Consider the following 25,266-nt stretch of genomic DNA (forward strand, 5'->3'; position numbering starts at 1 on the left):
TAATCTTTCTGACTCGAAAAGAAAGTGCCGTACTCACATGGCCTCAGTCCTTTCGGACATTGCCAGGAAATAATCCTCCATTAGGCAGTGCGCTCAATGTTCCAGCTTCTTTTTCAACGTCAGAGGAAGAAGTTAGCTGGACAGTAATGAGAGACTGGACCACAGTGCTGCCTCGTCAGATCAAACAAAGAATCAAAAAGAGTGAAAAAGAACCAAGTACAGTAGATAATGAACGATCTTTTTGGCAAGATGAGGGTTGTATTGGATGATAAGAATGATAAAGCCGAGGCTTAAAGGCTAAAACTTCAATCAGATTTGCCACCCACCATTTCTATGATACCTCAAGGGAGGACTACACGGGTCATTATGAATTAGCACTGTCAGGCTTACATGTCCTTTTTGCAGGGAAGTATTGCACAATACGGTGAAATAAAAGGCCATTATACTAGTTACAGTTTTTCAACCAATTTTCACAGTAGATCAAAGCAAGAACCCTCCTAAATTTGAAGTTGTACCCTCAGTTAATTTGGATTTGAATTTTAAGACAATTATCCCATAAATAATAATTCCTATGCAAAACTGTCATCTTCATTAAAAAAAAAAAAAACTATACAGACAATTTTTAAGTAACCCTTTTAAAATTCTAAACTATCATACAAGTGGTAAAGGAAATTGCTATAACAGTAAAAATGAGAAATGACATTTTTAATGTTCATATCGTCGCTGTCCTGTGAAAAACACTTATGTCCATTTTAAAAAAAAAAGTTCTTATGTTTACGTGAATGGTGTTTCCGCGCTATAGACATTGCATTAAAGTCAAAATAAAAGAAAATTCCACAATTGAAAATATATATTTTTTTCACATGACAGTAAAAACAAATCAACCACAGTAAATGATGGCAGAGTAAATTATGGGAGTCTTTGAATGTAATTCACATACCGGTAAGTTCCTTCACCTGCTCTTTTCATGTTCTTCCAAACATCCTCGTTGTGATGAAAAAGCCAAAGATGAAGCTAATCCTTTGCGATTCGCTGAACTGAAGTCATCGTCATACTCTACTGTAAAGTAAAGGACTTAGTTGCAGGTTTGTCGACATCTCAAGTTCAAGCTCCAGAGTTTAGAGGCATATTTTCAATCAAGTATTTTTCCAACTGTATAACCTCAGCGGGCTCTATAAAGTATATTTTGTTTTCTTATCAGTGTTGAAATTTGTGAAAAAGTCCCAAGCCACGTCGCCTTTAGTCAATCATTGGATATTTTTCTCTAGGGAACACTGAGTTACTTGCTAATTAAAACAAACAGATCAATACACGTTGATGCCGTGCGCGTCTGTGCTAAACACTTGACATGAGACCACACAGTGCATACAACGCACAAATGTTGAATTTCAAATAATACATTTTCAAGTAATTTGGGATGAAGAAAAAAGAAAGTTCACATAAACAGAAGTGCTCGGAGGGTTCCTGTGAAATATTGATTGGTTGAGTACACCATGTACTTGAACACTTGTAGGATAAATTATACATGCACGTACAAGTAGAGATGCATACTGTAGCCTAATGCCACTTCCTTCTTTAGCTTGCTACTAAAAAAAAAGGCGAAAAAGGGGGGATCTGACCATCCCTGATAATAATCTCCAGAGAATAATTTTATGCCCGTTAAGGAAAGAATGTTGTTATCATTTTGGGTGGTATTCACACAGGTTATGTTTTTCTACAAGTTTACACTTGATTTTTGTCGCTTGGGAACATGCCCATATTCCTTTGTACCAAGAAAAAAGCACAGTTACCTTGGGGGCCAGTGGTTTGATTTTATAGGCTATATTAGTGTATATTGTACCTTGAGGGACAGAAATTGACTTTTACAAAACCTTGAATTGAGTTAGAAAAGACAATCTGTGGACACCAATCAAATGTCTCCTAATAACGAATTAGACCTTGCTGAGTGAGACAAAGCTCAGTCACTTTGAACTTTTCTTGACCCCTCCTTACTTTTGACAAGGCTCTTCATCAGACCATCGTGTGCTGCTACCATTGAATTGCACTGCTGTTTGAGAAATACTTGGCTCTTTGCTGCTTTCATTTTGTCCGTCTCTCACTCAACACTACTTTATAGACCATAAGTGGAAAACCTTACACCCTTTTAAGAATGTACTACATATAAAGAATAGGGGAAATATGTGCAAGAAATATGATTCAAATAAATCATTGTTTAACCACATAACAGTATGTTTCATCCTTGTAAAACAGTGAGAGGCTATAGTCTATTGAGAGTCGCTTGTGTGTATGATGCAAGGCGTACACCAAGCTACGCAACAGAACCTGACTGAACTGGTGCACAGTTTGTGGAGTTCTGCAACTATTTTTGATGAATGGCTGTCCATCTGCCACTGGTTTTACTGACACTGAAAATGTGAATCGGCGTTGAAGAGTGTCACGATGTAAAAGCTAATCAAAACTGCTGTGTCGTGTCACATGCGCTTGCACAAACAAAATGTACATTGCCAGGCGATCTCACCACTTAGTGCCAAGCTGTGCCACTTTAGCTTATACAGTATATCTTGTGTTTTTCAATAATACTTCACAGGGGAAATCAATCCCAAAATTTTCTTTACAATAATATGTTGTATGCACCCCCACTAGTCTAAACACGGCATTTTGATTTGCAATTGCGAATATGGAATATGAGTTAAGAATGCAAAATCCACCCGTGTTTATCCATCTGAGGGGGCAGCCATTTTGTCACTTACTGTGGACTGAAAATGACATCACAGCTCAGAGCTGAGGTAACAACCAATCACGGATCACCTGTTACCCTGAGATGGATAAAAATGGGTGGGTTTTGCTGCTTGATTTGTATTCCACAAACACAATATTAATCTGAATATTAAGTTTAGACTAGTAGGGCTGCATAGAGCTTAAATCCATCTGTGAGTTCTCGTGTGTATTTCAGGCCCGCCCGGTCGATCCGAGTCAGCCAAACGCCGTTGAGAACGGATTTACTGGTACCACGTCACACGCAGGTGCTGCACTCCTGATTAAAAAAAACAAAAAAAAAACTGTTGTATACTTTTGGGTCCCGCAGATGCAATGACGTGCTCCATATTGTTTTTATTTCACCGATCACCACGCTGTGCACGTGTGTGTCTGTTATTTTTATTTCATATGTTTTCTTTTCTGCTTGTGCAGCGCCTGCTTGTGGCGTGAAAATTATGTTCTCGACGCCGATAGGCTGCCGTCAATGAGGGACGGAGTGGGACCACGTGGGTCGGCAGGAAATACAGACGCTAACTTCGTGATGGATAGATGATGCCCACCTCTGATATTTACATTTCATATGTACCTTTGGCTGAAAAAGCAAAGCATGGGGAGTCTCTGTCTAATCAATGAATAGGGTGATCATTGCCTACAACCTCTCAAATATCCACACTCACTTTCCTTTTATTTCACTCCCATTTTCAATCTTCCCATAAAGTGTCTTTTTCTCAAATTCCCACTGAAAAGTTTAAATATAAGCTTATAACTCAATAATTCAAAGTACACGTGGCATCAGAGTTGGGCCTATAGGCGAGGAAAAAGTTTTCACTGAAAGTGCCGAAAAGGCTTTTTATGAGCGAAGAACCAATCAGAGTAATTGATCCAAAACATTTATTGCCTCGGAGCTGATGAAAATGCATTTTATGAAGAGTCAGCCAGCGAGCGCTAAAATGAAATGTGGGTATCTAAATAGCAGCTTGCGCCCCATTTAGTAAAAGAAATATATCTTTTTATTAGTTTTACTCACACTTTGCAATGAAAGTATGTTTTTGGCACAGAAAACTTTTATTTCTCTGAGTAATATATCCGCGTCCTCCCACTCATGTTCATTATAGTGACAAGACCCAACATAAACACTTAATGACTTTGTTTGCTGTTGCTATAGTGAACTTTAATGCTGCTGACACATTATGAGTTAGCAAAAACTATGGAATGGAGACAATCATTTTGGTCATGAATGATGCTTCGCAAAGGACATTTTCATATGTGGTTTAACAGGATCTCACAAGTCCTTATAAAGAAATTTATGAGCTCTGCAAAAAAATATTGTGCATCAAAAAATAAGGCTTTTCCACACAACAGATGAGACAGTGCTATATTTAGCCACCATATTTTATTTTGGCATAATTTCAATGCAGTGATGGAATTTGGGTTAGGATATATTTTTGGGATGGTGCTTATTCATAACATATAACAAATCCATGTCCATAAACGTAAAACATTTACTTGAACTAAGTTGCTTTTAAATAAATGACGCACGGTGGTGTGAGCCATGGTAATTTGCCTTAAAGGGACGGTGGGGCCGGGATTGCCATGTTTTCACTAACAAGTTCATTTTCTATAGTTTTTGATCAGGAAAATGAAAAGAGTTGCCATTTTCTATTTTATCCATTCATTTTGGAGAAGTTAGGAAATAAGTGACTCTATGAATAATGCCTCTCGTTAATTAGGCCAATGGCCGCGCTTAGCACTTTAGCACTGATGTGATTTTTACATGCAAACCTATTACATAAGTGCCAATGTTAAGCTCACCCAAGTGTCCCTTTAATTTAAAACAACTAGGGGTGTGTATCTCTCCAATAAAGGACGATTCAATACATGAGGTGCAATATGATCAAGGAATCAAATCAATACAGATTTTCCGATTCAAATTGGTTTTCGTCACACAGCTAAAATCAAGAGACTCAGATGTAATTGCAAGAATTAAAATTAAGGTGGTTGGTTGCAAACTCGGAAATGATCAACCAGGGGTTACAAATAGGTACTATGTTCAATTCTCCTTTTTTTCAGACCAATCGCAGTATGACAGTATTCACTCTTGAGTAATCACCGATACCAAGTACTGATACCACTAGACATAAGATATATAAAATTTCAATGAACATCATGATGAACATCATGACGGATAACAAAAACCTTTCTGTCTTTCTGACGTACACAATTCAACGAAGTGTCAAACGCCCGCCGTGTAGAACCCTAACTACTGGCAAGGAAGACTTACTCGATGTCAGATATGTATATTTTTTGCTTTAAGTGGTCGGTATCGGCATTCTTCATGAGTGCCCAATACCTTGTCATCAGGCCGGTAGCGGCCTGATCCCTAGTTAAAAATAAAGCTTGCTAGTGTTGCTGCAAAACTGAAGATAGAAATGGTAATGAAAATAAACTCTACTACTACTAATGCTAACAATAATCATATTGATCATAATAATATCATTTTTAATGATTTTTGAAAGGCCTGTGGTTAAAAATAAAAACGTTAATATGGATTCAGTCATATATATCTTTTTTTTTTTTTTTTTTTTTTTTTTTTTTACAAACGTTGATGCTATATATTTTGTGTAACATCCTAGTAAATTCCAGTACCAGATGTTTACCTGGTCTTAAGTTGATTGTTTTTTCGTTCTGTTGCATGCTGAAATGTGATTGAGAGCAAGCTTTAGATGCACCACCAGCATTAGATAACGGCAGCAAATGTAATTGAGTTCTGAGCTCAGCAATGGAACGAGTTGAACGCGTAAATCAAGGTACCACTCCATTGACTTGGGTAGGTGTGATATTCGTAAAATGCTATTGACCTTTTAAGTGCAGAAAATAAACTTTAAAAATGACTTATTGATACTTAACATTGTTTCTCTCTCCTTACAGTACGGCCAAATACAATGTCCTCACCTTCCTCCCGAGGTTTCTCTACTCGCAGTTCAGGAGGGCGGCCAATGCTTTTTTCCTCTTCATTGCACTCTTACAGGTAACATTTTCAATTAACAGGAAGGAACACAGTGTTCCATAAAACACTTAGCTACAATCATAACATGCAAACTATTGTGTTGTATAAATTCTTGACTCTTCTCAGCTTCAATTTGTTTCCATTAGTATGCAAGTGGTGGACTGTTTGTGTTGACCTAGACACCATTTGCAAAGGTCCTGTCTATAAACATACACTCGTAAAGACACATTCACATGCACACACGCACATCAACATTAAGCTTTCTTAGTTATGAATAATGCATGTAATACGATGTTCTGCTAAAAGGAAACTCAATTTCGTTCCTGGCTCAACAATATTTATGTCATATTACACTGAAAATGCATTGGGCTACAACGTTCAGTATAGTCTCAATTGGCTATGTTACTATAATATCTATTAGGGTTGGCATTTTTTTTTTTGTTTGTCAGTCACACTAGTTATTATTGATGTTTTTTTTTTTCTCCAGTATCAATCACTGCAATGAGATACAAAGTAGCGCAATTCCATCCGTGTCAGAGATAAGAAGCACAAGAGGGAGGATTCTTCACTTTGATCGCACAGACAGTGTTTCCCAGTCAAAGCCTCTATTCTGTGACCTTGAAGTTGCTGCTTTGAAAAGCAGCCGGTGGGTGCATCTTCATTAGGTGACCGCTCGATGGTGCAACCTTGAACAAAAAAAAAAACATCTCTGAGGAGGAGATACATCATGAGTCCGTGTATCCTCGCTTGGCCGGGATTTGATTATTGAATGTGGGAACCCCCAAATAGAATCATTATGTCTGGTTCCAAGCTGAGAATGTGATCATACTGTATGTGTACTGTATGTATGTACAAGGGTCTCCAGCCAGTCACCCTTTGTTTAATACGGTAAAATAAGATCTAAAAAAAAAGTTACAATTAAATCTATAGTTGTCCATCAGCCCAATCAAAAGGCGATACATTGTCAGACGGGCGCTTCAATTTATTTGCAGCTTGCAGTTTTCAATCATCAAACACCTTGAATACTAAAGTAGTAAGTACAAATGAACACAATCAGTTCCAAGAGCAGGATGAAATGAAGTGAATCATTCAAAACTGTCTTTTCATTAACACAAATAACAATTACCTTGTTCCACTTGCTCTGGGCACCAATCTAAGATTCAAAATGTCAGCTTTGTTACTTCTTTCTTTAGCTAGCATTCAAAGATCACAATGGCCACAACATAATGATAAATGCAAATACAATTTCATTGATCAAAGCAAAGAATGTTTACCTTTGGTTAGCTGCGGACAAGATGATGAGATTCAGGATTTACGTTTACTCACTTGGGGTGCTAAGGTTCCTCTTCCAAAGTCTCAGAGATACTGCAACTAGTTCTCCTTGAGACCCTGCTTCCGTGTGACATGGTCTTTTTGACAGGTTTGCTAATAAAGCTTTGTGACATTTGTTTGCTTTTATTACAAAAATGATTGCATTTTTATGTGCTTTTAAGGGAACTACAGGACACCGTATTCAAAACAAGTAGGCTACCGTACTTTTTGGACTATACGTTGCTCTATTGTATAAGTCGTACAATTCAAAAAATGCATCGTGATTCGTAAACAAGACAAAAAACACATCTAAGTCGCTCTGGAGTATATGTTAGATTTTTGAGGGAAATTTATTTGACAAAAACCAACATCAAGAACAGTAAAGCTCAGACTCGCCCCAATATCCAGGTTCCCTAATTGTGGGTGTGTTCGTAAATACACTCCAACGGTGCACGGCTTCACTCCGACCGAACGGAAATTCAGGCCGTTGTACAATTGTGCCGTTTGGTTATTCAGAGTGCCCCAAAAAAGGATCAGGCTACCGCAGCCTAGTGTGTCAGGCAGCACAAGGAAAAGAATCTGTTCAAGCACCAGCTGCTAGTTGCTTTATAACATAGGCTGCATTCTGAAATTAATGGAAGGTGAGTGCGTGCTGCCTCTCTAAACACACACACACTCTCAGAGTGGCCCAATGTAGAATCCTGGTCATTTATTTGTAGTAAATCCTTGTAGTGGCAGATTCTCCATGCTCGCAGCGGCAGTCACTCGTTAGTTTCCAGGACTATAGTTCTTCTTTGTCTTCTCTTTCTTTTGGCGGTTGGCATATAGTTTTGGTGCATTACTGCCACCTTCTTTAGCATGCTGTAAAGAGGGTGGCCACCAGTGGTAGTGCATGACTACTTCGTCTGTCTTCTACTGCTTCCATTTATTTTCTTCTTCTACTGTCTTTTGGCAGTAGGCAAATACTTTTGGTGCATCACCACCAATGGAAAGAAGGTGGAGCGCACAGAAAGTCAACACGATTAGCGAACGTGGATTTTGGGTGCCAGTCCAAATTCTAATTTGAATATATATACAAGTCACACCTGAGTATAAGTCAGAGGGCTAGCCAAACTATGGAAAAACTATGACTTTTAGTTCGAAAAATCAGGTAACATTAGAGGCCTGTTCAGTTGATCAATAACTATGACAAAACCAATGATAAATTATAGGGCTGTCAAAGTGAAAGTGTTAACTTTAGATATTAATTTAGATTATTTAAACCGTTCAAAAACGGAACTCGGTTACCTGTTTTATTTACTTCCTGTGGTGGCCTATAACTTCTGCTCACGTGTTAGAGGAGTCACTGGTGTTAAAATGGAAACGGATTAGAGGTATTTTAACTTTTAGTTTTACTTGCTGGACCCTTGTTGAAGTCCAATGAACACTGAGCAAAAAATAGAAACGTAACACTTGTTTTTACTCCCATTTTTCGTGAGCAGGACTCAAAGATCGAACACCTTTTCTACATACACAAAATGCCATTTCCTTCAAATATTGTTCACAAATCTGTCTACACATCCGTGCTTGTGACACTTTCTCCTTTGTCGAGATAATCCATCCCAGCTAACAGGTGTGGTGTATCAAGACGCTGATTAGACAGCATAATTATTGCATGTGTGCCTTAGGCTGGCCACAATAAAAGACCATTCTGAATTGTGCAGTTTTGCTTTCTTGCGGCGTCTGTGGGGGGTCGAAAAACAGTCAGTGTCTGGTGTGACCATCATTTGCCACAGGCAGTGCAATACATCTCCTTTGCAAAGAGTTGATCAGGTTATTGATTGTGGCTCTTAGAGGTGGGCATGCTGGATGTGGATATCCAGGGCTGGTGTGGTTACTTACACACGGTCTACTGTTGTGTGGCCGGTTGAATGTACTGCCAAATTGTCTGAAATGCCTTCAGAGACAGTTTATGGTAGAGAAATGAGCATTGAATTCACGGGAAACAGATCTGGTGAACATTCCTGTAACCAGCATGCCAATTGCAGGCCCCTTCAAAACTTGCGACATCTGTGGCATTGTGGAAAGTAAAAGTGTGATGACTCTACTCGTATTAACTAACTTTTCTCACACTTGATACATTTTGTCATCACTTATGTTGCCTTAATTTTTTCTCCGCCTCACAGCAAATCCCAGATGTTTCTCCGACCGGCCGCTGGACAACGCTGGTGCCACTGCTTTTTATTCTGGTTGTGGCTGCTGTCAAGGAGGTCATTGAGGATCTGGTAAGAACACCTTCAAATACGTGTACTATGTTTCATAAGTATCTAGTCTACATTGTGTACTTTTTGAGCTGAGTCATTCCCTACTGGAGGCATTGATAGTCACATGATCTCGATTTAATTTAACAGCTGTGCCGGACTGGGTACCTATGGAATTAATTAACCTATATACTGTATGCACCGAAGCAGTTAGCACACACCAAATAAAACGGTTTGCCCCTAAGCATATATAAAATATTGCAACAATGCATTCATTTATTGTGTACAAGATTAGGGATGGGCGTATGACTACAGTTCCTTGATCCACTTTGGGGAAATGTATTGATTTAGTGTTGTATTTTACTGAACCGAACGTTCACACACTATTGTTGCACTAAGCAGATTAATGATGTCAACAGGAATTGCCGTCATGGAGGTCTGTGACGATGTAGGTCATACATAGATGACGTGTATCCCTCTTTGGACAGCAAACTAGTTGAGAGTGAATCTCTGCTGGTTGCAACCAAGTTGCGCACTCCATTTTGCCCCAAGACACGATTAATCACCAGTCATTCCACACGATCAACAATTGTTTATGATTGATTAATGGGCTAATCAATTATTATACCAATCTATATTCACTATAAAATGTTGCATTTCATTAACAGTATTTAGTTTTGGACAAGTGTGAACTTAATGTGTCAGAGTGTCTTGCAGTGGTGCTGCAACGTAATCCCGTCTGCAGGTCCCAGTGGACAGCTACTCTATACTGTCCGATTCTATCTCGTACTGAAGGCGCGAGCGCAGCACTTTTCCCTGCACCCTTCTCCTGGTCTGTTGTGTGGGGAAAAGCATCGCAATAGAGTGTGTTCTTGATTCCCGTCTTTGGAGATAAAGGTCACCCGTGCTCACATGTCTTCCCTTGCGTGTTCACACCTCACGAGGTTACCTGATGGGCCTGCAAGGCTGAGCCATGACATCAACCTGTTTGTTATGTTTGTTGCCTGGTGAAAGGAAGCTCTCTGATAAGTAGGATCAAGCGGTTAATTGGCCAGCCTATTTAATCGGCCGGTATTAGCTCTTTTGAAATATTTAACTTTAAAACGGAGAGAAAAAATCATGAAAAAAAATAAATAAAGTTGAGCAAATACTAAAGGACAAAGTGTTGTAAAACAGTAAAATGTTCCACCTGTGATTTATATATTTTTTACTGTAAGCATTAAGGGACCCAAAAAATATAATTTTAAAAATAATTATATTTATGTATATATTTTTTTATTCATCAGCCGATTAATCAATTATTGGAATTTTACTCTAATATTGGAATCGGTTCGTCTCTACCGAGTTTACTTCTAAGTTTGATTGCTTATCACAAAATCATCCCAAAACAGGTAGACTACATTTTCTGTCATTTACTCCCACCATCTCGGAGGTAAAATTGCAATACACTTTTGGATTCACTATAGAAGACATGCCTTCTAAACACAGAAGTCAAAAACGTGTGTGCTGCGAATTCAAAACAATTGTACTAAAATCAAACTGATTACAGCAATGCAAGCATTTTTGTAATACAGTTCTAGTGAGGATATATTCAATCCAAGGATCAACAAGCATTTTTCAATCCATTTTCTGTCACAACAGCATAATCTGGACAGATTAACAAACGATCTGATGTTTTAAATAGGTCTTCTTTCAGGGGTGGTCCCATTAAAAAGAATCCACCAATTTAGGACAAAAATATTGTTTTAAAAATTTAGGAAATGTGGAAATTAACCCACTTTAATTTGGAGAAATGTCAAATCCAAACAGATCAGGTCCTGATTTGTTGTTTTGATGCAGAAGAAATGTTTGTTCCCTTGGATCCAAAGTGACAAATATATGGCCTTGTGCCTACTCAACTCAACACAACACTTCCAGTTATTTCCATTTTCCATTAGCAAAACCAGCTACTACCAGAAAGTATTTTTAGCATTTGGTCAGTCGGGCCACCTCGTCTCATCTCAGACAAAATTGTTTTGTTCACCTTAGCCAGCAAACGGCAACGGAATAAATACAGGAAATGCGGGTTCTCCTGCACTGTCGTTTCCATTATTGTTGGCCTTCGATGCGGCGTGGTATTTGAGAGTGCCGACAAGTAAAAATGCGGCTCTGATCTTACACGTCTGGTTTGCGTCAGGAGCAGAAAGAAAAATGGTCAAATGAAATTAGCAGACGGCTCTTGCCCACGAGATGATGGATGAGCTTTCGCGTAGCACCCAAAACTTTTCCCGGTCCCCGCGCAGCTGCCGAAAGGTTGAAGCCGTGTGACACCGGCCGCCTTTTCATTACACACAAGAGTGCGCTGCCGAGATGCTCGCCGTGATTCGACCGGGGCCTTAAAAGCCAGTGCACAGGAATGCACCAATTAGCTTTTAATTGAATTAGCACTGGAGTAAATCGGAGCAAGCTAAAAGAATGTAAACAGTTCATCCTGTGGGGGTTGTGAGAGGATACGTCCACGCCTCTCTTATCAGGGCCAGCACACATTGCTGTTGCTGGATGCCACTTGACAAGACCTCAAGCATCAGCACTGTTGACGGCGTGACTGTTTGTCCAGTGGGACGCAAGGGCAAATAATAGTGCTGATTTGCACTCATACACACAGCCATCCAGTAGTACGTCTTCCAACTCCAAACGATCCCAAGCATGCCCTCATAGAAATAATGGCTTGATTACACGATACGGTTACACTCTATTTCTGTAGGTTTGTGCTACCACACATGACATGCTTTTTTCATCACAACTCCCTCTACTGGTTCAACAATATAAGTGGACTGTAAGGCAATACCAAAATGAATTCCTTGATCCGCACCTTTCTGTATCCAGATTTGCACCATTTATTTCAAGGGCTCTGGTTTGGCTCATACTCCACCTATTGACAAAATGTTATGTTGTTTTTTGTTTTTAGTAGCAACAAACCACACTCCTCCTCAAAACCCCCTCAGACTTTTTTTGTGCTTGGTGAAGTCTGAGTATGGATATCGTCACTGTCCAGCAGAAACCTCTTATGTCCAAATTTGGTCAATTTCATATTTTTCCACAAATCGATACTGTTAGTCACTGACCCTTGTGGTCTGCTATTTTTTATTTTTTTTTTACAAATTGTTAACCAATGTAAAGTGTGGAAAATATATTGAGAGTAAATTTTTGAACTGTATTGGATCCTTCAACTGTTTGAAAAGTCTCCGCGGGAGCCTCACTGCGTTATGCCTCTCAGGATTGAAAGTTGCAGCGAGTAAGAAATCCTTGACAAAGGGTAAAAATACAGTAGTAAAGGTTGTGTAGTACGTTGGAGTAGGGATGTTTTGTCAAAAATCGATAGCTGTAATTATTTGGTAGCATGTCAGTCACAAAGTTCAGTGTGTGTGCAGAATTGCAGATTCATTTCAACCTATTACACAGTACAGATTCCTCATTTATCTTTTTTTGTATTGCATCGTCTATGGCTACTCGACCTTTGAAATAAAGTTTGGTAAGATGATGTTACCTCATTCTTTAGTCTTGGTAACTGTTAAAGCCCTTTGTCTGCAGTCTGCAGGCTTGGCGGTGATGTCATGTCAGTAACATTCTAATCAATGACAGTTTGAACTTTTTTTTTTTTTGCGATTTTTATTTTTTAAATAAATAAACCTTTTTTCCCCACTAATAAGTAGTGTTTTATTGATGCAAGAATGCAGCCAGAGCGTGACGATTTCATACTCAGTATGATGCAATGCAGTTCCACATTTGTGCAAAATACAACCGCAATAATACACATATTTTTACCTAATACGTCATGTGTGTCACATCATTATAATATTTGTTAAAGACCGTTTTGGTCAAGCTTTTGCTTAGCTTTTGTTTCTCATGAAATTGGTATCCGTGTGTACTGATATATTAAGCATCATGCAAGATAGAGATTGTGTCATATCACGCGAAATGACAATGTAAGGAAATGTCAAGCTAGATAAGTACCTACATTGTATAATATTGTCCTATGTCGGTTTCTATTAATGTCAGTGCTATTTAAGTGTTGAGTGCGGTGAGTTACTCCATTGCATTAACTCACCTGTTTTCTTTCGAACCTCACTCACAGCACCCTAATGCTCTTGTCATCCAAGTATGATTTATCTTGTAATAGTCTATTTGCATAATCAGCATTCCATTTTCTTCTTTCATTCTAGAAACGCCACAATGCTGACAGTGTTGTCAACAAAAAGGAATGTCAAGGTACAGAAAACATTGCACTGATGCTCTTTTTGTCAGGTAACGGTTTAAATATGTCAATTTGTCATTTTTACTTCCTCTTTCTGTCTCTATTCTTCCTTCCTTGTCACACACAGTGTTACGAAATGGCGCCTGGGAGATTGTGCATTGGGAGAAGGTATGCCATAATATTATTAATTGAGATGTCTATGGTGCCTTTCAGTCCTTTCCAAACAACACATTATTAGTCATGTCGGTTTTACTATTGATTGGGGATCATAAGCACACGCTCACACAATGCACAACAGACCCACACTGACGCTTGAATAGTTCAAGCAGCCAATAAATCCAAACGTTTCCATTAGAACTGTCGTCAAAGGCGAAGGAATTATTTTATTCCGTCGTGAAACAAAAAGCCATTACCTGAAATAATTACGGTAGGTGTTTTTAACACATTACCAGTGACACGTTGCACGGAGCAGAGCAATGGCATGGTTACTTTTTTTTCTTCAATTTTGGAATATTTATATTCGTGTGTTTGTGAGTCTGTATTTACTCACGTGGCAGAAAAAACATGAACATAAAACATTTATGAGTTAATCATAAATATTTCTGGGTACTGCAGAGTGACAGAAATCACTGTATTCCTATGTGAATATTTCAGTGGGTATTACATCATCTTCATGCATGTTGTAAAAACAGCTAATTTCCTGTTTGGTTCACAAATTATTTAGTGCCTTTTTCTTACAGTATGGTTTTGTCCTTGTTAGATTTGATTCCTTGCCTGTAGCTGTATTTGATTATAGTAGTACATTACATTTAAGTTTCATTTTTTGCTTAATAGAAAATGCGGTGCCTTTAAAATCATGAATCATGCCATTCTCTGTATTTCTTTTCATCACTCTATTACACGGTCACAGTCCTTGTCTCCTTTGTATGCACCACAATGACCATTCTTTTTTCACAGGTTGAGATGGGTGATGTTATTAAAGTAAATGATCGTGATTTCCTGCCTGCAGACGCTGTGGTTTTATCATGCAGGTATCAAGAGTCCACTCTGACGACTGCCTACTTGGGAATGTCTCCATCCTCTGTCCGTGCTGCCTTTCAACTCTTATCCTCAGCCTAAAGAAATGATGGTTTACCAACATGGAAATAGCCCTGTAATGTCTTGGTTCAAACTGTGGCTACATTTCAACAGTCACACACCCTGACCGCAAAGATTTATAGCTTGATATGATACCCATCATTTCTCCAGGTGGGACAACAGTAATGATTTCTTTGGATTAGCTCCTTACCCTTTTTAAGAGAAAGCAGATGAAGGACCCTCAGGACAGACAAACAGTTACCTTTCTCCTCTCATGCATTTGCTCTTTGTCTTTCCGTCCTTTGTTTTATCGCCACCCTTTCTCTTCCGCCCGTTCTCCTGCCGCTGGCGTGCTAACATCAGGTGACTGTTGGGGAAGTGGTCAGAGCTGCCAACGGCGATCACCTCCCGGCTGACCTCGTCATACTGTCGTCCAGGTCAGGAAAAACGGGGATGTTGCCAAGGGAACAGCTGTTGCAAAGACGGAGCCAGACATTCAGTAGCTGGTGTCAGAAGCTCGTTTGCATGCTTGAGGGAAAATGGAAGGAGTTTGTGATTGCCTTGCAGATGTTGCATGTTCTTTTTTTTTCTTTTTTTTAACTATTGCATGGCTCATATAAACGGCCAAAGCAAACATTCCCTGACATATTTGCATGATGCCACGTTCCAAGAATGAAATATGAAGGACATGAAATGATATTCACAATTTTCTGCATTCCGTGAGTAATTATAAGTCAATTTTGGTGTTTCATATTTTGACAATAGCTGCTAACATTGCAACTGTTTCTGTAAAAAAAAAAAAAAAAAAAAAAAAAAAAAAGTCATTTAATTGATGACACCATTGTCTGGCCTGAAAATGCTGAGCTGTGAAAAGACGTTGGGTCTTTTCACTTTAAGTGAGTGGTTTGCTCAGAGGATGCAAAAAAAAAAATGTTTCTTTTTTTTTGTGGGGTGGGGGGCACGCTTCATTTTTTTCTGGCAAGGGAGCAATCTTTTGTGTACTGTACTCAGAATTGTTGTGTGGGCTGCTGCTGTCGGGAGCAGGTCAATGACTTCAGCTACAACAACTAATTAAACTATATATATATATATATCATATATATGTATATATAATACTAAACTATTAGAGCTCATAGTTGACAATGAGCAATACTAAACTATTAGAGCTCATAGTTGACAATGAGTAGGATTAACAGGGAATGTTACAGGTAGGGGAGTGCAGCATAATGCAACCAATGCCATTAATGCATTCTCTGGAATTCTTTACTCGACTAAATCTGCATATTGTTATTCTTTAGTTTTTTGTTTCATTTTCCCGTTTGATTCAAAATTGCCCCTAGTGTGAATGTAAGTGAGAAAAATTGTGTCTATAAGTGCCCTGTGATTGGCTGGCACCCAGCTGAGGGTGTAGCCTGCCTCTCATCCAAACTCAGCTCAACTCCAGCTCACCGGTGACCCTAATGCGGATAAGCACCAGAGAAAATTGATTAATTTTGCCGTCCCTCTAATCTTTGTGCCTGGGATGGTAACCACCTAATACCATCACTGGCTGGAACGAATTGAACCTGAGTCTAAACTAAATTTGTTCTTAGCAAAAGACAGTTAACATATATTTTAAGAACCTGCCACCGCGTATTGGATGGTTAAGATAAAGAGCTAGCAAAACCCTGGTCTTGCAATACCATCACGCGCCCTCCTTCCCACGTTTGGACCGACCCTCTCTAAAACAAAGAACTGCTCACAAAAAAGTCGCCAACAGTGTCCTGGCATGCTCTACCACTGTCCCTGTGCCCAAAATCTGTCCGAAGCTCATTTGTCTGCTCTGCTTCTTGTGCGCTGCACGCCCTCTCGCTCGCATCACGCCACTCTGAAGTTTTCACTCTCTTCCTGTCTCGGCCCCTTTGCAGTTTAATGTCGTTCAAACTGCCTGCAAATAAAGAATACTTCTCATTTGCTTAACTTTTAAGTAGGCTAGTGCACAGCAACCTTTTCTAAATTAGTATAGTAGCCTAGATTTGTCTTTGTTATTAAAATCAGCCCTACTTTGACTTCCTCCACACTACTTGATAATGTTCATTATTTTTAATGCCTGGACATAATTTATAGCTGACTAACCAGCCCTTTTATGGTTTGAAGCCATTATTCATATTCCATATTCATATTACATTACATCCATATTCTTTCCCCAACAGTGAACCACAGGGAATGTGCTACATCGAAACATCAAACCTAGATGGTGAAACAAACCTAAAAATCAGACAGGTAAATATCCTTTTTTTCACTGCGAGTACATTGTTGTGTCAGTGTTTCTGTTGACAGTGACACATGATATTTAACAGGGTCTGCAAGTGACATCTGACTTGAAGGACATAGACAGCCTAATGCGTCTCTCAGGGAGGATGGAGTGCGAGTGCCCAAACCGTCATCTGTATGAGTTTGTTGGGAACATCCGACTTGATGGCCACAGGTGGGCTCAGTTGTTAAGATCTACATTTTGACTGCAGGAAGCTTTTGAGCTCCTTTCGGGTACCATTGTCTTTATATTGTTCTGTAGTATTCTATGTACCCCCAAGAGCTTCCCTGCTTGAGGGATGATATCTTGAGAAAGGTTCAGGGACTTTAAGAACAGCATGTTGTGTGAGCCATCAAGTTTCAGAAGCCCACAGCTGTTTGTATAATCCTTTTTAACCTGTTGAGATATGAAACTTTTGGTGATCCATTAGCCCAGAGCTGAGTGCATTGTCTGCTGAAGGCACCTGGTTCACTGAAATTCAATTATGCGTTTGTTCAAAGGCTGTGTCACTGGAAGGAAAATGCATTTTTATGAGGGACTGGATGCAATGTTATGACATTATGATTTGATCATGCGGGGCTAAAAAGCTTCCCTGAGTAAGCAATTTCCTGAAGTACATTTGGCTTTTAGAGGGTTTAATAGCGTCATGTTCCTTTTGTTTCTTTCTAAATCCTTTCAGAAGTAGTGACTTCTCTTCAGTACAGCACCTGACTGTACACACAACACATGAAATCAGGGGAAATGTGAAACTTTGGTAGAGACTGTGCGCAGTCTTCATACGGTATCCATGTATTTGATTTTATTTATTTTTGTTTTTTTTTTGTTTTTCCACTACAGCACAGTGCCACTTGGTCCAGACCAGATCTTACTGAGAGGAGCCCAGCTGCGGAACACACAGTGGGTCCACGGTGTGGTGGTCTACACGGGTCATGACACAAAACTCATGCAGGTACTGCATATGGATCGTTTATCTGCTAAATTGCTATCCTACAGAAGAGATTGGCACGTCCGCCTCCCAGTTCTGAGGTTGGGGGTTCCAATCCGGTTTCCGTCCTTTCTGAGTGGAGTGCATGCTCTTGCCGTGCTTGTGTGGGGAAACTCAGGTTTCCTCCTATATTCCAAATGAAATATGGTTCTGAGGTTAAACTCCAAATTGTCAGTAGATGTGAATGCGAGTGTGAATGGCTGTGTGTTTGAATATGCCCTCCAATCAGCTGGTGACCAGTCCAGGGTGTACCCCACCTGTCGCCCAAAGTCAGATGAGATAGGCTCCAGCCCCACCCATGAGCCTAGTGAGGATTAGCAGTACAGAAAATGGATGGACGGCTGGAATTTAAAGTATATTGGTACATTTGTACGATATATCCTGATTGTAAATGTGATGATCAAGGTGCCAATTTTTAATTAGCCAAGTAATTCTATAAAATTGCAATTTGAATTTGTATAAATAAATGCAATCAGTATTACCAGTAGTACTATTAACTCACACTAATTCACAAGGCCAAACGCACTTATCGTTGACTACACTTCCTCATTTTCTTGCCTTGTCAGAACTCCACTCGGCCTCCGTTGAAGTTGTCCAACGTGGAGCGCATCACCAACTTTCAGATCCTGGTCCTGTTTGGCTGCTTACTGGCCATCTCGTTGGTCTGCTCGGTGGGCCAAACCATCTGGAAGTACCGGTGTGGCAATGACGCCTGGTACATGGACCTCAACTGTAAGATTCCCCCCTGAGGTCGCTCGCCGCCTCTCATTGCACATATTTGATCTCACTTGTGTCCATATCAGCTTATTTCTTTGTCGTTTTTAAGTTACTTCCTTAAATGCTGGTATGTACGTGTCTTTTTGTTTTGTTAAGTTGCCTCAGTTAAACGATGTTTCTCATAACAAGTGAAATATGTGGCAATGTGGGAATAATCACATTCCCTTTTAACTGATGCATAGATGTGTTGAGTGAGAAATGGTTGAATATCACTGCGCTGCTGTACTTTTTTTGTTCCCTTTCTAATGTTGTGTTTGATTTTGTTGTTTTTCTTTGTTGTCGTTTTTTTAACAGCTCCAGGTAACAACCATTTAAAAGCCTTGGCCATCCGTGAATGACCTCCCCTTACTAACCCCTTACTGAAGCTCTGCCTTTGCTAAGCAAATGAGGCCCCCTACCCTCGCCCCCTATACGGTTGCCCAACTTTGTATGGGCCCGTTCCCGTGGACAAGCACATACCAGGGATCCAACGATAGGTGTTCCCCTCCAGCTCTCTCTTACACCTTCGTCTAGTTATTTTCAGTGCCTGTTGCAAACAGTGTCTCACGTTTCCTCCATTTTTATTTTGGTATCTTCCTTTGTTCTGTGCCACGCGGAACACTTTGCCACGCCCAAGCTTTGGACAACCATCCCTCATTCTTTTTGAGAATGAGTAGTTCTGCCTCTGCCTAATACTGCGGGAGCTGTTCGCAGCAGTAGGCTGCATACATGTTTATGGATTGAGCGCAACATGCGGTGCAGGGGCTGACATTTTATAAATGCCTCTGTCGCCATCTTCACAACCACTTCACAAAGGGTAAGAGGAGTCATGCAAACATGGTCGTAGTCTGGTTCATTGATAGATGTTTGTTTCCGGGCAACACTTTGTAATAAAATGGACTGAAGGTCATCTGTCTGCTATGTCCCTTGACTAAGAAATATTTTTGGGCACAGCAGACAGGTCACCGTTTTATTTGGATCGCTATTTTGGATGTGTGTGCCACTTCTCAAAATTAGTACCCCTTCCTTTAATTTTGTTGATATTTTTCACGAGGCCATTCACCTTAATTCAAAAAGCAGTTATCCATTTCATTTAAGGTGACCTTATTATTAGAGCTGGATTGTTTTGTTGATAGGTAGGTGCACATCCAGCATTTTAAACAATTAGAGGATGCTGGTCGGCTCCATCCATTCATTGTCGTAGTGATTGGCATAACATGCGCGCGCTCGACCACCCAACAGTTTTTAACAGATTTTCAAAATTTCAGGATTTCAGGATTTAACAGGATACGTTGGACAACTGAGTATTTTTCCACGCTCTACCAATTTTTTTTCACAGTTTTTCAGATTTTATTGTTACATAAACTAACCTAGAACTTGTTTTTTCATATCAGATTTTCACATTTACAAGGTTTATAAATCATTGTTCAATCGCCATTCACTAACTTGTTTTAGTGGCCTTTTTCTTTAAAGATGATTGAGGTTGCTAAAGTGAAATGTAGATTGAATGAATGATTGAATTTCAATTTGTTGCGCTCCGTTTCAGAGGAACTGCATTTGATCATCTGCCGCAGTTTCACAGGCATTGCATGAATTCTCAATCCTTTTCGTCACCATGATACAGCTACTGTATTTGTTATTGTGATTATTGCTTAATTTAAAAAGCTCTGGTGTGCAAAGTGATCATCGTGGTACTTTAACCATTACTCTGTGCCCTGATAGGCCTGTAGGAGAGGTTGTGTCCTGTCCTCGATTTAAACTTGCATTACGACTTACACTCTCCCCCTTACGCGGTGCTCCATTGGTGCTCTATTGGTTTTGGTGAGGGGTTTAAAACAAGACATAAAATGATTTAGGGGCAGTGTAAGTCATAAAGCAGGGGTCCATCTTGAGACTGATTGTACCGCCATAAGGAGCTTGTTGAGACTCTTTCCAGTGCACATTGTCCAGCCTGTGACAAAAGAGAGCGGTGGAAAGCCCGTCAAATTATTTGTCATCACATGAGCTAGTAAAACAAAATGATTGTAGCCTCGCCATTCACCATTATTGAAGAGATGAAGAGAGGAATCGGCATTAGCTGGCCACGCACAACCCCGCAGGCTCGTATGTCACCGAAGGCCGGTGAATAATTAATGTGACTTTGAGCGGTCACAGAGTGCTGAGGATGTCGACATTAAACCTGTATACTGTATTAATATCATGCAGATCGAGGCCAGAGAGTGCATATTGGTAAATATTTATGCATTCAAGCAACCTGCTAGATTGTACACGTTAGTAAAATAGAAAGGAAGTCGGTCAAATGCTGAACTGGTGTTCTTCCACCAAAAGCCATTTAAGTCAGATTTTACTATCATTTTAGGGAAATCCTCATATTCAAATGTATTCAGCCAAGTTGCAAAAAAAAATGTAGGAAATAATTTTGACTAAAACGTGTTGCTGTGACTGGTTGATGTTTGGTGAGGTGAAAATAACATTCAAAGTACAGTGGAACCTCTAAAGTTCACCACAAAATGTCATACAAGTGAAGAAATCTGTAAACGATGGTTAATATTAACCATTTTGTGTTTTGTTTTTTAATACACTATACACATTTGAAAATAATTGCTGAGAATATCAGAGGTCGCCGTTCCGTCATTACTGACAGAAGGTCCGTCCATCCGTCACTGACTGTCGCCTGTTTAATTGACGAATGACTAGAAACTTGGAAAAACTGACAGACTAAGCATTGATGGAAGTGGGTTTTCGTCCGTCATTGGAATAATCGCTCACTGGATCAGAACCGACGGGCTCCCATTTTGCTGACGACTGACGGAAACACGTGCCACGTGTCTCACTTGTGTCTGTTGAGGTGGACATGCACCAGAGTTAAAATAACGACGACTGTTTGACGGACTGGTGAAATTTACTGATGGTCCTAAAATTGAGGTTGACTAACTATAATTTAGTGATGACAGGATCACGGTTAAAATAATGATGGAGGACTGACGATTACAGTTTAGTTTTGCCGGAAATAATGATGGATTGATGATGATGGACGGGTGTCCCAGCCGCTGGCGAATGATGAATCGGCAAAATTTACTGAGACGCCCACCTCTGGAAAGCGTGCAAGACTTAAAACGTTATAGTGCTCAATTGTGGAGATATACTCGAGTTAAACTGTTCTTCAACATTTCATTTTTTCTGATTTTGGTTTTGTGCTTGGTACCCAGTGATGCACTTGGGCCCTGGTATGAGTCATCCTTCCCCCACTATGTAAGAACTCGATTGATGTCGTTCACATCGGCGTTTTTTCGGCAATTGTGATGCGCAGTTAGTTAGCTCTGACTACATTCTGAAAATGCACCTTCCCTTTGGATAGTCCGCTTTAAAGCGCCTATTTTTTAGCTGTGCTTTCAGCTTGCAAATGTCACGTGATCAAACTCAGTAAGCAGGTGAGCCGTGATTGGTTGTTACCCGAGCCCTGAGCAACTGTGATGTCATTTTGAGTTGACAGCAAGTGGCAAAATGACCGCCCCCTGAGCTGGATTAAAATTTGTGGATTTTGCTTCTTACCTCATATTCCACGAATGCAATATTAATCAACATCAGCCTTCAACTTGAGGGGTTTCACTGTACTTTCCAGGTGTGGTTTTTGCACTCGCGCATGCCCTGCAGTGTTCTCTGCAACCAAACAGCCGACTTTTTGAGTGAAGGGACCAAACAATGTGGCGATGCAGCGGTCATCATTAACACACTGGCGTCATCCGCCCGCTCTTTTCCACTCCTTGTTGGTTGGCAATGTGCTATGGACTGAATCTCCCCTCCTTTGTCTTGACAGCATCCAGTGCGTTTGTCTGCCTCTCCCCCCACCACACCGAGACTCCCTGTATTTGTTGTACCAATAGTTTACATCCTGCCATCCATTTGTTACTTTTGGTTTGTTTTGCTATGTCATGGCAAGGGGCCCCTCCTCTCAATGCTAAGATGAAGTTGGCTTGAGGAAGGTAACTCTTGCAAGCTCCCGAAAGATGTGGAAAGGTAAATGACATCCCTCCTGTTTTCATGTTTCGTGTCCGTGGGGTTCTATGTTGATCATTGCCACTTTTTTGGGATGGGGGAGGCGGGGAGGGTGAGGGAGCGGCATCATTTTGCATAGTGCTTCATTTGGAATTCATTGCCTGGATCATGCTGGATGCCAAGGCTGCTGCTGTGACACTAATAACAATGGAGACACCTCAGTCCCTCACTGTCAATCTACGGGACGTTAAATTTGACTCATGGGTGAGGGGATGGGTTAATTTCCAGCTAATGCTCCGTCTTAGCCCAACACACTCTCCCTGCTTTGGGATAATAGGGACCATTGGCTGGAAGTAGCTGCGGGCTCTTAACATTTAACCGACGGATGCTCATCAAACCGGCGCTGACGAGCCTCCTGTGTATCACTTCCTGTGTCCAAACCCATCTCCCCTCGATAGATGGCGGAGCGGCAAACTTCGGCCTCAACTTCCTCACCTTCATCATCCTGTTCAACAACCTGATCCCCATCAGCCTCCTGGTCACACTGGAGGTCATCAAGTTCATCCAGGCCTTCTTCATCAATTGGGTGAGTCAAGGGTTAAGATATCACTTATGTACTGTGTGGATCTTCTTTGTGGTGCTGTATTTGGAAAATTGTTGATGATTTTACTGCAAACTATTTCAAAGAGACACACCACAAACTACGATTATTACAATATTTACCAGTAGCAATGTCAAAACTATGTTTTTCAGTCATCTCAGAATGTTGTCCATGCCCGAAAAAGGACATGCACGACTCCCAAAAAGTTGGTTAAGGGATATTCCGTTTTCAGCTGAAATTTCAAGATGAACCTAAAATGTAACCGTTACAGCTAAACTGAATTGACCTTCTCTAAACCTTTGAATCCAAATTTCAAACTGTGCAATGTTTTAATATCTTTTGTAGAACTTGCTGTTCTAATTTAGGACTGGATGACAACTTCACAACAGCTGTTTGTTCCATTAGAATTTCCAAGGATTTCCACTTCTTTGCCTTTCTGTACTCTTGCAGTCTTTTCTGCAACCTGCCGCTGACACTCTGACACTTGAAGCTCAGTGGCCACTTCTTTGCCAGGGGAAGAACATCCTTTTTCGATTTTTGACTGCTACCAATCTGAGCGATATGCACACAATGTCGCCCCAAAAAACGTGTCCCTTTTTTCACATCATGAGTTGACGCCTTGGTTTCTTTGTGACCTTGCCAGGACACTGATATGATCTACGAGCCTACAAACACACCTGCCATGGCCCGCACCTCCAACCTCAATGAAGAGTTGGGCCAGGTAATAAAAAGCAATGTGGCTTATCTTTGACGCTATGATTGTGTCCCGTCTCGAATGTCCTCTTTCCTCCTGTGCAGGTGAAATACATTTTCTCCGACAAGACGGGCACGCTGACCTGCAATGTCATGCAGTTTAAGAAGTGCACCATCGCTGGTGTGGCCTACGGGTACGTAACGCCCCTCCTGCTCCACTCCCCGCGTTTCTCCTTGCGTCCCCTTCCTAGCGTCCTACTCCGTCACCTTCATTAGTACGTGTTGTTTTCTCTCCTCCCTCAACTTATTAGCGGCTTTGTCACAGCTCCTTAGCTATAAATAAAAGCTGCATAGACAGTTGACAGCTCCTCTGCTGTTTTTGTCCAACATTTTTGGCGAGCAGAGAAGCATCTGCACCTATTCTGCCGTGAGAAAACCACTCAATTCATCAAAACGCCCTCAAACGTTTTACTCTTCTGGGAAGAAACTCATTTGCTTGAGAGTGCAGTGCTCAAATTAGACACTTTGGCCATGACAGTTCATGATTAATCCCTTTAGAATTCAATTAAAAGCCTGGTTGATGATGTGCAGACAAAAGGATAGAGAACAAAGGTTTGATTAGGACTGTGCCCCAAAAAATGTTGACGTCAGTTATTCCCCAAGAAGTAAGATTCACTAGGGGAAATTAGGTATTTGTTGCACTATCATTTGAGAAAATAGCAAGTGTAAGACCTCACTCTTAATTAAGAAGAAATTATTTTCCATCAATTTCTTCGTTTGCTCAAAAGAAGAGCCGAATAACTAGATGGAATGGAAAGGCAGCCAAGCCTAAAATTCCAAACAAAGCCACTTTCAATTTAAATGTGGTTAGCATGGTACCAAAACTTCATGAATGACCTCTTCCTACAGCCCACTTAGGCAGCGCTTACTATTGTAGATTGATTGGCATAAATATTCTACAACCGTCCTTACAAATAACAGATGTTTTCATTTTATTGTATTTTAGTTTTCATTAACCATGCGCTGGATGAAAAGCCACAGTCTCAAACTTCTGTATTTTTTTGTATGTTCAATTTTGATTGGCATGGATGGACTATTCCAAAGTAACTGAAGGAGGTCTGTCGGCCAGGTTCAAAATTTCTCCCTAATGTACTTCAGTCAGCCTCCAGTCTCTGCCCAATCCTCTCCTAAAATATTTCTTTCAATTCCAATTTATGGATGAAAATCCGCAAAGATTACTTTTAATGACGCAAAGCTTCAACAGCATTCACGACTTAGTGACATATTTCTGTACATTCATGTTTCCCACTCAGCAC

The 25,266-nt window shown here is 40.3% G+C and overlaps 1 protein-coding gene and 1 long non-coding RNA gene across 9 annotated transcripts in view; one reads left to right on the forward strand and one right to left on the reverse strand.

The window, feature by feature from the left end:
- The window catches only part of atp8a1 (ATPase phospholipid transporting 8A1), a 117,717-nt gene that overhangs the window by 19,135 nt on the left and 73,316 nt on the right, over window positions 1-25,266 (forward strand). For 5 of the 7 annotated variants that reach the window (XR_015082179.1, XM_086014860.1, XM_086014850.1 and 2 more), the window contains exons 3-14: window positions 5,686-5,785; window positions 9,241-9,339; window positions 13,518-13,563; window positions 13,677-13,717; window positions 14,990-15,063; window positions 16,819-16,888; window positions 16,966-17,093; window positions 17,757-17,868; window positions 18,471-18,636; window positions 23,115-23,242; window positions 23,901-23,978; window positions 24,056-24,144. Coding sequence is in view for 6 of the 7 variants with exons in the window: in XM_086014860.1 (XP_085870986.1) it covers window positions 5,686-5,785; window positions 9,241-9,339; window positions 13,518-13,563; window positions 13,677-13,717; window positions 14,990-15,063; window positions 16,819-16,888; window positions 16,966-17,093; window positions 17,757-17,868; window positions 18,471-18,636; window positions 23,115-23,242; window positions 23,901-23,978; window positions 24,056-24,144 (1,131 nt within the window). In the remaining variant the exon portion in view is untranslated. Of the gene's footprint in view, window positions 1-5,685; window positions 5,786-9,240; window positions 9,340-13,517; window positions 13,564-13,676; window positions 13,718-14,506; window positions 14,581-14,989; window positions 15,064-16,818; window positions 16,889-16,965; window positions 17,094-17,756; window positions 17,869-18,470; window positions 18,637-23,114; window positions 23,243-23,900; window positions 23,979-24,055; window positions 24,145-25,266 lie in introns of all 7 variants that reach the window. The other 2 variants (XM_086014842.1, XM_086014877.1) reach the window with 1 other exon arrangement.
- LOC147151694 (uncharacterized) lies at window positions 5,356-7,808 on the reverse strand. 2 transcript variants are annotated; one of them, XR_015082183.1, is made up of 3 exons: window positions 7,091-7,808; window positions 6,891-6,957; window positions 5,356-6,450 (listed from the first exon to the last, which is right to left on the reverse strand). It is a non-coding gene; the product is annotated as an uncharacterized LOC147151694 (long non-coding RNA). The 2 variants fall into 2 exon arrangements; XR_015082182.1 differs by having other exon boundaries at window positions 7,039-7,808.

The sequence above is a fragment of the Filicampus tigris genome, chromosome 2, assembly GCF_054856515.1.
Source record: "Filicampus tigris isolate MCC_2025a chromosome 2, RoL_Ftig_1.0, whole genome shotgun sequence".
Lineage (NCBI taxonomy): Eukaryota > Metazoa > Chordata > Actinopteri > Syngnathiformes > Syngnathidae > Filicampus > Filicampus tigris.